Below are 14,333 nucleotides of genomic sequence, written 5' to 3'. Positions count from 1 at the left end.
AGGTATTATAAGTACTCGTGCACGCACTGCATTATGGCGTGGTGCACTATGTATATATACCGGAGCTGGTATATAATACGTGTTTCGTTCGCAGGATGATGGGTGACCGCATAGTGTTTGGGCCCCTGCACGAGAACGGAACAGCCGCGGCGGGCCTTTACAAAATTACGACGATAATATAGTAAATAATAATAATAATAATAATATAACGGGCCTCCGCGTAGCGGCGGTGGCGGCGGCATCAGCGGCGGCGCCATCGAAATATCGATACGTTTGCCCGTGTTGTTACATATAGAAACGCCACTCGACTTTTGCGGATTCGCTGCCGAGCTTGCGCCTTAGCCGCCGTATATACGCAAGCGATATACACGCACACAGACAGTCGTGGACAAAACGAGCGCACGCACACTCGCGCGTAACGCCGTGCTATATTGCCCGCAGTGTATGTATAATAGTCACTCACCCCTCCGCGTCGAAAGTGCACGTCAAGCGCTGTTTTCGGTGCACCCTACTGCTACCACATACACACTGTCAATTCTTTATTTTTCATTACGATATATCAGCGTATATATAGTGCAAAAAACCCCGTCAAAATCGTATATCGCCTTTCCGTTTCCGCACGTCGACCGGTGCTCATTATACGCCAAACGCGTCGTACGGGAAACACGCACAACCGCCACTGCAGCAGAAGCAGCAGCAGCAACCGACAAACTGCACGCGTCAACGACGACCACGTCGTTGCCGTCGCACGCGAACCGCTCGGACAAAAGTCAAAAGGTAAAAAGGAACAAAAAACAAAAAAAACGGGACATTTATAATCACGATAATATTGTATTTACGACGATCGTCGTCGGTTTTTTCCGGTTATATTATAATATTGGAACAACGGGGAAAAAATAAAACGACTTTTCCGCGCGTTCGCCGATATAATATTATTATTATCGTCGTCGTCGTTGGGTATTTAAGCATTTCGTACTCGATCAAATGACACGTCCGAGACACGCGCGCGCCGTGGACGTCGTCGAGCTTGCAGCTTTACCCCCGATAAACGTCAGGCGCAGCGCTGTCGACGTCTTTATAACGACGTGTAATTGGGTTTTCGAGCTGTTTGCGAATTTTGCTGACAGGTGCCTTTTCCTCTCCTCCCCACACATGCACACACAATTATTATTATTATTATTATTACTATTATTGTTATTCGCGCGGATTGGCTGCGGTCGCGGTGTATGGAAGGTCGAGAGGGAGACGGAACCGCCGCCGTACTTTATCCGTCTCTCGACGAGTAGCGCGCACACAGCTGCGGCGTGGCACTTGCTGTCTCATTAACAACACAAAAGAGATTATACACGATCGGTATGACATTATAATGCCCGTAACGGTTTCCGCAAGCAAAAACGTCGCCCGAACTGCGGTCGTGTGCTCATATTATAGGTATCCGATCTGTCATCGATTTGCCCGTCACGAAATTAACTATATCGGTCGATTTACGAGAGCTTGTATATGATGTGGGCGGGTGAGTGTTTGAAATCGTTTGAATATACGTCGATTCGTCTTTACCCCCATGATGGACGGGTTTTCCGGTGAAACTCGATAATGTGTACAGACTTTGAAGTTGCATCAACCGAAAAAAAAAGATAAACATATTATGTTATCATATGACACAACGCGTATAATCGCTTGAGAAAAAACAATGCGGGACGTTAGGTTACAAAATTATAATAATAAATAAACACGTCATGATATGCGCACATGAATAATGTATATTATGATATTATATGGGGGTAATCGACCGACACTAAAATACATCGCGCGCGATAGTCATTTTTTTTTTATGTTGTTATATAAAAAAAATATTTTTTTCCAAAAATATTACACACACACACAAATATACGCTATACATTAAACTATTTTTATTATAATATTTAGTTGTCGATATACTAGTAAACTACAATGGTTATACTGCATGATGTTGACATTGTTAAACGCTAAAGATGGGTCAGCGGTGTATGTATACATATACTATATAGTATGATAATAATGTATATACTATATAGTCGCACCAACTGCGGGCAACAAGAGTGGAGCGACGGTGGAGTAGGAACAGTTGGAATCGATAAAAAGTTTCGGGGGGCGTATAGGACTCGGCCGTTGTAATAAAGTCGCCAATTTTACTTATATAATATAGAGTAGCCCGATGTGGCCAACTTAATGGTCTCAACCAACGAAAATGTTTGTTCTTAGTTGACACACAATTATATTTTGTCACTCTTTATTTTTTATTATTTTTCTAAAAAATAAATTAAGCGATTTAAATCCAATATGTATTACTATTATATTGTGATTATATTGTTATCTCATTTTTTTAAATATTGCTTTTATTGTCACGAACAACGAATTCAAACACATTTTGTAGAATTAAATAAACAAAAACTTTCTATTAAGCTGTATAATGTATATGCTATCAATTAAATTTATCACTATCATGACTAGGATTAGAATAATATTTAATTTGTTTATTTCCTCAAAAACGAATCGGAATTTCACAAACCCGTTGCATTCCTCTTGTATTAATAAACGTCGTGGATATGCGAAATACTATTAGGATTATTTTCCTCTCCCTATCATATTTTCTTTTATGTCTTCTCTGAAAACGGACATTCTTCTTACTTGTAAAATTCCAAACATGCCATTGACGGCATTATTCTGTTTATGGTTAACCTACCCATCACGAGAATCCGAGATTTTATTCCTAAAATATTTGAAATCACACAAACAACCAAGCCATAAAATTACGATAATTATTCTATCTACATGCATATCAAAATTAAATTTATATTATATAGTTACAATACAATAATGGATAAAAATATTTAAATTATACTAAACATTAAAGCATTTCAAAAATTTAATTATTAGTTATAATAATTATGTATACATCATTTTTAATTTTTAAATAGAATCAGTGGCGTATTTTGGATTGTCTGTCAAAAGAATATGAAATAAATTTGTGAAGGTGAACCAGTCTATAAGTTTAATTAAGTTTTTAAAGTTTTTTTATTTCAACTTAATATATATTGTAGTATAAGTCATAAATGTATTATAATTGCTTGAGCATAAATCATATAATATATTATATAATTAAATCTGTACAGTTTTCTGTTTTTAAACATAATATTATTATCACGTTACCGAGTGTTATTACTAATGTATTCTAACACACGGTGTCATGCAAATTAGTTTAATCTATATACAAATTAATGCGATAAATAATATCAAAAATTGTAAAATTACATTTACAATTTATTAAGATAATACTTTAAAGTGATAAATATAATGTAGAACGACAACACATTACAAAACGTTTTCATTATCGTCCTATATCAATATTCAGTGGTGTGTTATCGGAACCGATTCATTCTCTATTTTATGTAAAATTGTAAATAATTAATTATTAATATATTATAACACAAAATATATCTATATCAAGTCCTTATTTTGTTCAATTATCATTAAAACTAAAATAACATATGAATGATCTGTATTAAGTTTTCAGATCCAAGAAGTTCAAATTTGAATATTTCTAAAATATAAGCCACATATTTTATTAAAATTATCTCGTAATTCAAAAATTAAGAAAAAAATTAAGCAATACTAAAATTAATTGTTACCATCAATGTCGACAATCAGTAATTTTCAATAATGAAAATAATAATTAATAAACATTCTGTATTTGTATGTGGTTATTCTCCACACAAAAACCTTTTTTTTTTTACATATTATTAGCCCCAATCCCTCCTAAAAGTTATATTTTAGCCAAAATGCAATATAAGTTTCATGAGTAATAAATCGTTAATCACCTTAGACAATACTGATAAATGACATAGAATAAACTTACTAGTTAATTTAAAAAATACATATCGTTTACCCATAATAACTGGTGTCTAACAGTATTATTGACATCACCTACCTTATATCTACATTGTGGAATTTCCGACATTGACAGTAACATATTCAATATACATGAAGGTATAGGAATATACATGAAAAACGCTATTTCTAACATTCCAGAAACATATTTTGTTATTATAATAAAATTATATAAGCATAAGCTTTACAATATAATGTACAAAAATCAAACGCGTAATATTATTATTATAGTTGCCTCCACAAAAACTGGCTGAAAACATTTTTCCAGATATTTAATTAATGATTTTAAAAATCCTAACTATTTTAATACGGGATGTTTATATACTTGATAATTTTCTTAATCACTGCAAATATTTTTAAATGAATATGTTAAAAATTTCATTTGAATTTACTTATGTAAAATCATTATACTTAAATTAAAATTATTTTACACCTGGGCTTGGATTAAATTAGTGATATGTATACTAACTTATACTAACCTAACCTATAGGTACACTCAAGCAACTTCCAGACACATTTAAAAAACACTCAAGATTTAAGTATACTTCAAATTATTAACACCCTTCCAGAGTACTGACTACTGAGTACAATGAAAGTTTTATTTTTCATCACTTAAAAGAATAAAATCTTATCTTAGGTTCTCATGACCTATAAAGAATAAAGAAATATAACATTAACGTCACTAACAAAATAAACTTGAACGATAAGCATTAAATGAACTTGCGCTAAAATATTAAGTAGGAAGTATAAATAATACATTAGAAAATCATACTATACCTATATATGGGATATGATACATTCTAAATCGATGTAATCTTCTTCTTTAATGGTATTAATGTATTAATTGTTTAATAATATTAATATTCAATGTATAAGATTATATAACTATAGTATTTATTATTATTATTATTATTTTTAATATATAAAAAAAAATATTAATGCATACGTTAATTAATGCCATTTTATGATTATAAAATACAAAATAAATTGTATTGGTTAATGCAGTACTTAATATATACGTATTTATATATCTAATAAAAGGGAAAAAGTTAGGTTGTTAAAATTATTAATAATTTTAATTCATTAAAATATTTAAAAATCCAACCCTTCGACCCCAGAGGCATGCAACGCTTAATAAAATACATAATATATATACAAATATGTATTTATTATTATGAATGAAAATTGGCCTTTTGATGGAAAACAAATTGACGTGCTGAAGTTTTGGCACAGATATTAAAAATCTTTAATGGTGCTACTACACTAAAATGATTATCTTTATTTTGAATATTAACCAAATTGATTTTGTTAAGAATGGGTGTGGCATAAGTTATATCATTTTTCACGATTTTTTTATTTATGTTCACAATTAATGGACCTATGATAATCAATAGAGGTGTGCATACAATATATTGTATACTATATAATACTGTATAATGTATATATATATATACTTATAAGTATACAACTACTGAAATATATGTTTTAATTTTTACTTGTGTTTGTTTTAATTATTTTATTGTAACCTATGTTTATATAGATATATATCATAATTATAATATTATTTTTAAGAATATCTTTTTTCATAATATTTTATACATATTTTGTTCTAGAACGAATTGCGTGTCTGTCATATGGTTGGACAGAAGAGGCCAAGTAGATCATGTTCAATATTGATATGGGGTGGCTTTCTATTGCTTTACGCCGGGCTTACCGCAATCATAGATTGCACTCAAAGCAATGGGACAAGCACAACAATTATTCCATTGTCGTCCAATGTCAACCAACTTTTATCCGCAGCCCCGGAGACCACGGATGATATTTATGCGTCTGGAGACGGTCAAGCTATTCTTCCAACACAATCGTCACTTCAAAATGAAAATCAAACTATAGAGAGCATTTCGGTATTTATCTTTTATTACGATAATATTAAATAGTTGTTACTTAAAAGTTAAAAACGCATCATTTATAACCTCTTAGACATTTAATTTGTATGGTTAAATTAAAAGATAAATCGAATACGTGTAAATAATTCTTAATAAAGTATAGCATAATTTTAGGCTATAATAACTATGTAGTGGCAAATTGAATTGCTAGACATCAATATAAATATATATTTTTTCAATTACGTCATTCTATTTTATATTATATTGCAATAATTTATTATTAATGACAAACATTACAACTACATACTACAAATTATTTAAAAATGGTTCTGTAGATAAATAAATTAGAAATACTCAAATACTAATAATAATATCAATTGGTTGTTTGTCGCTTTAATTATTTTTTAATTACAGCGAAATACCAATATCAATGTTTACACGCTTGGATACTACTAAAAATTGTTTCCAACTAAAATGCATAATATCCTTTAAAGAAAAAAATAAGTTAAATACAATAATATTAAAGTATTGAGAAACTAACAATTAATTGAAAATACATTGTATAACACAATTTGGTAAATATACTATTTTGTATTTAAGTGTAAATAACAATATTATATAATCAAAATATTCAACCTACTTTAATTAATATTTTTATTTTTTACTATTGATATAGATATACAATATACATTATACAATTAACATACACATCATGCAATATACTATTATGGTCTTATAAAAAATAAATAACATATGTATATATAAATATGAAGAATAATTTTCATATTAATACATCGGGGTAATTTAATTTTAGCAAATTAATGTTTAAATAACAATTTTTCTTCTTATAATTTCTTTATTTTAATGAAATATGAAATTTCTTAATTGTACATAGAACTAAACATGAGCACATAACAATTTTATACTACCTAAATATATTTGGATTATTTGTGATTTTTTAATCTACGACCTTTCTCTGTTTTTAATTTATTTTTTATTTTTGTTACAACCTTATTTATTGATTACGATTGATACATATATAATACCTATAAAACCAAAAACCTTACTTTTAATTTACATGCACATAAGTTTAAACAATTTCTTAAAAATTATATCACGATTACACGTTAAATACATATTTACTTATAACCAGTGGTGTTCCCATGAATTTTTTTGAGAGTATACTATATCATCAAATACGCATATATTATGGATTTATGGGCATACGCAGTTACCCATAATATTGAAAAAAAATCTTGAGAGTATACGGCGTATATGTAGTATACCCTATGGGAACACCCCTGCTTATAACAATTAACAGAATATGTCTATATAGTTTGAGTATTAAGATTCTTTTAACTGATTATTAATTCAAAAATAATTCTCTAATAATAATAATTTTAATAATAATTCGACATTTTCTTTTGAAAAAATTAAAAATATGCACAATATTCTAACAATTAACTAGCTTTTTATACAACGTCCACCTACATTTTTATCAATAAAAGTTTAAAAGACCCTTATTAATGTTTAAACAGAATACATTGTAAAATTAGAATTTTATTTTTTATAACTATTAAATTTCTTATATAAAATTAAAATGTTATATTTTAGGATCAAAGTACAGCAAACACATCATCAACTATAAGCGACGAATTGGCTGAGAAATGCACACCGCCAGCAATAAAACAGTTCCCTAGACCCTTTATGAGACCCTCAGTGCGACGACGAGGAGGAATATTAATACACATAATTATATGTATCTATAGTTTCTTGGGATTAGCAATCGTATGTGATCACTATTTTGTAAAGTCATTGGATAGAATTTGTGAAGGTAAATATAATTATATCAGTGTGTTCTATCTTCTATCTAAACAGTAAAACTTCCAGAATCTGACACTTTTTAATAGTAGTCAAAATGTCAACGACTTAGAGTGTCTAGTATTTAGAAGCTTTGTTGTATAATACGTGTATAATGAATTTATGCACCAAAACTAGTTTTCATTAACTTCTTGCTGCATAATATTTATGAATTTATTTTTAATAAGACTGAAAAAAGGAACATTTTAAAAGTTTAAACATTTTGTTTGTATTATTATAATGTATTATATATTTTTTTAAATATTCAGTTAATAAAAGTCAATTTAATATATATATTTTAAATTGATAGGCTTATGATTTTCAAATTTCAATTTTTTTTTTAGAACTTAAAGTAAGTCCTGATGTCGCGGGTGCAACATTTATGGCGGCTGGTAGCTCTGCGCCTGAATTAGCCACCGTTGTCATTGGTGTATTTCTAGCCAAAGACGATATAGGCGTGAGTGGAGTCATCGGATCTGCCGTTTTCAATATCATGTTTGTCATAGCTATTTGTGGTTTAGCATCCACAACTGTGACTTACCTCAACTGGTGGCCACTTTGCAGGGATTCGTTTTTCTACACCATAAGCATACTCATCATGCTGTTGGCTATTTATAACGAAACTATTTCATGGTATTAATAATTATAAGACTACCTAAACTTATATTTGCTTAGAACAAACTATTCATAATACTTAAAATTTAAATTTATTTAACACTATAGGATTGAAAGTTCTATGTTACTTCTGGCGTATGTCATATATTGTGTAGCGCTGTACTACAACTTGTATTTGGAGGCATGGGCCAATACTTGGAACTTACCATTTCCACCAAGGAATCACGGACAAGTTATTGAATACTTATTGAATATTATATGTACACGATACTGAATTGCGACTATATAATTATCATTTTATATAACAGATAAATGAATTATTTGCGGATCAACAGACATCAGATATCAAAGAAGGTCAAGAACAAATTCAATTGACCGGTACTAAAAGTCCAACGGGTTATGACACCACTGGATCAACAGGAATAGACCAACAAGAACAAAACCAACAGCAAAAAAATCAACAAATACAACAAAATCCAGACTATTATATACCTAAAGTGTATCATGAAGCTGATGAGGTATGTGTAATCATTTGTTTAACTATATTTATTTATTATAATAGTGTATGACCGCAGTTGGTGAATACTGACAGTCACCTTATCACCTAATAAATGTTGTCATCCTAAATTGGTAAACATTGAAAAATTAAAAAAATTGGTCATTTACTTTAGTGAATGTGGAATACCTATTTATTTGATAATTTTGGTCATTGACCAATATAGACATACACATCACGGTTTTGTTAACCTAACCTAACTTAGCTAAATAATGTATTAAATATAACATGGGTTAGGTATTAAATTATATGTATTATTCATTTAAATTATGTTTATTTTATTTTACAAAATTTATTGATTCCTTAATCCTTAAAGTATATCAATGATTATTATTAAATTTAGTAACGTAGGATACAAAATCATTCAATAAAATATTACAAGACATAATAGGTACATTTTAAATGGTACACATGTACACGTAAATACATGAATTATAAAGACTGAATAAATTGAATATTAATAAACCTAATAAATAATAAAATTGTATAACACTTTTTATTGTTTTTTACTATAACTTAGGTAAATCCTTTGCTTAAGCCGGAAAATGGAAACATTTTACATGTTATTCAATGGGCCGTTATGTATCCAATTTATTTTAGTTGTTATTATACAATGCCAGACTGTCGGAAAGAAAATTTCAAAAACTGGTACGGATTAACATTCGTCATATCTATGCTATGGATTTCGGTGTATTCTTATATAATGGTCTGGATGATTACAGTTATTGGTAAGTTCTATTGCAAATACTTAGATGGCTATAATGATTAATGATTGACGTGTCTTGAGAAAAAAAAGTACTATAAATTATTTTATTAAAAAGTTTATAAATAATATGTTATTTGTATTGAATATTGTATACGTTTTTATATTAAATTAAATTTAACTTACAGGTAATACACTTGGTATACCAGACACAGTCATGGGTCTAACTTTTGTTGCAGCTGGAGTTAGTGTACCAGACGCTCTATCAAGTCTTTCAGTAGTTAAAGAAGGTACAGTTAAAATGTTACTAAGATATATTATAACATTTATTCTTTTAAATACTAAACTTTTTAATGAGATAGTGTTTTAATTAATCACATCATAGTAAATGATTTTAGTTTTATTATAGCGTGTAATAATAATTAAATCACCCGGGATATGAATTTTAGGAATCGCGGTGAGTTGGTCGCGAACAATTGAACGCCAGGATAATTGAACGTCGAACGAACATTTTTGGCTTTTTAGTTATTTCATTATGCTAATTACATAATTAATACACGAATTTTCGAGTTTTATGTATATTATTTTAGAATACTCTTATTTATTTATTTTTAAATAACGGACAGTTAATCCAATTTACAATGCAGTCAACAGATATTATTACAAATATCATTAAATATATACCATTAATCATTATATAATATACTCACGAGATAATTGAACTGGTGTAACAATAACTTAACCAGCATTATGTCCAATTTCACTGTGGAATTATTTTAAATATATTTTCGAAAATATCCCCCGGACCAACAATTCTGTTGAAGGGTGGCATAATAGCATTGTATCTAGTCTGAACGCATGTCATCCAACTATATGAAAATTTATAGATTTATTTAAGAAGGAGGAGAGTCTTATATACGGCTACAGGTAGAACAATTAATCGCGAGAAGTACTATGGGTGTTAAACGGACGTACAGAGACCACATAGAAAGAATTATAAAAATACGTGATGACTATCATACGAGGAATAAACTAAACTTTTTAAAAGGAATAGCCCATAATTTTCAACTTCAACTTTGAATTAAAATTATATTTTTTAATTGTAATGAACTGACATTATTTATTATCCTATTTTATGTGTAATTATTAACTATTAACAATAATATAAAGTGTAATTTTAATTTGATTTAATTTTAAATTTGTAAATGGCAAATAAATATTTTAATATGAATATTATAATAATGTAAATTGGATTAACTGTCCGTTTTTTTAAAATAAATAAATAAGAATAGAAATAGAATAGACAATAGACATTAATGTAAGAATATTTTAATATTCTAAAATAATAAACATAAAACTCAAAAATATATTTAAGGTAATAAAATAACTAAAAACTAAAAATGTTCGTTCGACGATCAATTATCCTGGCGATTAATTGTATTCGCGACTAATTCACCAGATACCAAATTTTAAATATAATCAAAACTTGTAAACGCACATATTATTAACACGTCAAAATATTAATTGCTATAAATAGTTTCAAAATAGAAAAACAAACATTATATAATGTTCTAATATTTATTGTAAATACAGCTTTTAATTGTATATTAATTTTTACTTGTAAAATATACGTATCACTGATACATAATATATATATATTATATGTATTTAAGAATAGTAAATTTAATTATTTTCAAAATAAAATATTATATTTATATATATATAATATTAATGTTATATAATTACCGAAGAAGTCTAGGTATATAAGAGACTTACAAATTAAAATTAGTTTACAAAATATTAAAATCCAACTACTGAAAGTATATTTATTTTTATTCAGATAATTGATCTAAATATATGAATAAAATACTTATTTTTATAGCCACTTATAGCATATAAATGTTTAATAATTCAAGTACAGATTTTGATGTATATTTTATACAATATGCTTTGTAAATCATGCTTCATAATCATATTGCCAAATTTAATTTTAGGTTATGGCGACATGGCTGTATCTAACGCAATCGGAAGTAACGTATTTGACATATTAGTATGCCTAGGACTTCCGTGGTTTTTGCAAACTGCTGTATTTAACCCAGGGAGCACTGTAAAAGTGTACAGTAAAGGTAAGTCAAATTTAATTAACATTATTGACATTAAATTAAATTTTAAATAAAGTTACAAGAATATTAAGCAATACATTTTAACGTTTATCATGTGTATTCGTTTTATATCATTTATCTATTTTGTATTATTATTTATATGAAGTTAATTTTATAAGACTAATAAAAAAAACACTAATATTATAGTTTCAGCCTGCTCCAATTAATAATTAATGTTTCAATGAAAAAAAATTGTATCTTTTTGCAGACCTTCATATTTCATATGTGTATACCATAATTTTGTTATTATTGTTATAGGTTTAACTTATTGCACATTAACACTTCTATCGACCGTAGTATTTTTGTTGGTGGCAACGCACATGAATGGATGGAAGTTAGATAGAAAATTTGGAGCTGTCCTTATGTTGTGGTATTTAATTTTCATCGCAATAGCTAGCTTATACGAAATGAATGGTACTATGAATCCACCGAGTTGTTTGACCGACTATTAATGTTATTTTATACAAAATATTTAAACAATAGGTTACGTATAATTTATTAATTTATTTTGATTTTAAATATGTTTGTTTTGTATTTTTCGTTCAAAATAATTTTATTCTCCTGTCGTGCCTGACAGTTCAGCATCCTGTGATTTTTTTGTATAAGTAATATATTATAAAGAAAATATATAATATTAGGTATAATACATTAAACTATTATACTTAAATTGCGTAAACGCGTTTTCTGGGATTAATGCTGATATTATCTGGAATAATTATTTTTAATTGGAAATGTCATAAAACTTATATGCCATGATGTTTTCTTACAATAACATGCTGATTTATAGTTTCAGTTTTATTTTACCAATTTGGATCATACATTAAACAAAAGTTATGGTATTACTAATCGCACAATTTAGATAAGTTATAAACTAAATAGGTACTGTTTTATTACATTCGATGGGATAATAATATAATATTATGGAACACTTGGATTTCCAATTTAAAATTTTTTTTGTACATTTTTCAAAATTGTTTCAATCGAAATTATGGCATAATTAAAATAACTATTCGCAAGTTATTAACATATGTTATGTTAGTTGAAAATAATAATAATTATTGTTATTATATTTCCAATTATAAATAATATACCAATAGGTATATAAAAGTTAAAAACTGTTGAACATTTTTAATGTTATTATTTTATTATTATTTTGTTATTTAAAAACATTTTTTTTTTTTTTTTTAGCTAATTATTCAGATACTACCTTAATACATTTTATGGTTTTCCTTTCTTTATTTTTTTGTTTTTTATTAAAAGATCTGAATATTAGGTATTTAGATTAATTGCAATAATACTATATTTAGAAAAAAATATGAATGCCTACTGTAAACTTAAGTGTTGATGCAATTTATTTAACTTCATTATCATTAAATAATGTTAAATTATTTATTTAATACTATAATAATCGAGACAATAATTAGTTTCATAAGTCGTATATTATTAAATTTGTATTGATAGTTAATTTTAAGACAATGTTATTAAACGTTTAGCTTATTTACGTCAAATTGTACTTACCTATATAATAATTAATATGTATACCGTATCAAATACCTGCTATAATAACTTATAAACAATTTATAAACTATAAAATCCATCATATTTATTATTACCAATTACCATTTACCTTATTATATTCTGCTTAATTAATATTCTTCGTACCGTTATGCTTTTATAATATTCCTATATTCTAATATCCTTGTTATCTATTATTAGTATATTATTTTAAATTTTCAAAATTATTATTTTTGTGTATAAGCAGTAATTACTATATTTGTAACCATAAATTGTTACTTACTTTTTGTTTAATACTATAATATTATACTAGTTTTAAAATATGTTATGAACTTCTATTATTTAAGTTATAGTTATACGACTTATATCAGTTATACCTATCTATACAAAAATATTTAGTATACCTAAACAATATCTATCACATTAAAACATTATTTGTTATGGTTATTAGACGATACTATATTTATTTTGTTTATTAAAACTATTAAAACTAATAGAAAGCACAAATATATATACCAAGCAATTATTAGTCGAACTAATTTTTAATTACTTAATTAATATTTATATTGCAGTATAGGAATCCCACGAGTATATGTGTTACTACTTTTATGTGTGTTTCAAATTATCTTAAATTAATTATTAAATGTTAATATTGTAAAATATTTTAAAATTTACTATACTATATAACAATTATATTATATTGATATATAAATATATATTATATATTAATATACAGTTAGTAATGTACTATTGTTACACCGTTAAAATCCATTTATTTATATCGAAAAAAAAATTTAAATAAATATACTGCGTATGTTAATTTTCTTTAACATCCTATATATAGACTAAAGTTTAGACTCTAAATAGTCTAAATTATATCCTAGTGTTCCCAATTTAATACTTACAACTTATAAGTAATAAGCTATTTAGCTACACCATCTTAAGTGACCTAAACTATACGATATGTCTCTCTTTAGTTATCTGTCTGTATATCATGGATGGACTTTTAGTTTATAATTTTTAGTTCGTAATTCGTATAGTATAAACAATTCAATAATTGCATACCAAAATATCTGCAATATTAGGTACTTATACCTACTTACTTCTCA

At 27.3% G+C, this 14,333-nt stretch overlaps 1 protein-coding gene across 1 annotated transcript; it reads left to right on the top strand.

The window, feature by feature from the left end:
• The first annotated feature begins 365 nt into the window (after positions 1-365).
• LOC132932168 (probable sodium/potassium/calcium exchanger CG1090) lies at positions 366-13,886 on the top strand. Its single transcript, XM_060998409.1, has 10 exons — positions 366-777; positions 5,541-5,831; positions 7,428-7,647; positions 8,018-8,306; positions 8,397-8,520; positions 8,597-8,806; positions 9,365-9,572; positions 9,736-9,837; positions 11,542-11,673; positions 11,968-13,886. Exons 1-10 carry the CDS (start codon positions 445-447, stop codon positions 12,159-12,161), a joined length of 2,103 nt encoding a protein of 700 aa, XP_060854392.1. The 5' UTR covers positions 366-444; the 3' UTR covers positions 12,162-13,886.
• The last annotated feature ends 447 nt before the right edge of the window (positions 13,887-14,333 follow it).

The sequence above is a fragment of the Rhopalosiphum padi genome, chromosome 1, assembly GCF_020882245.1.
Source record: "Rhopalosiphum padi isolate XX-2018 chromosome 1, ASM2088224v1, whole genome shotgun sequence".
Lineage (NCBI taxonomy): Eukaryota > Metazoa > Arthropoda > Insecta > Hemiptera > Aphididae > Rhopalosiphum > Rhopalosiphum padi.
This window is presented reverse-complemented; position numbering and strand designations above follow the sequence as displayed.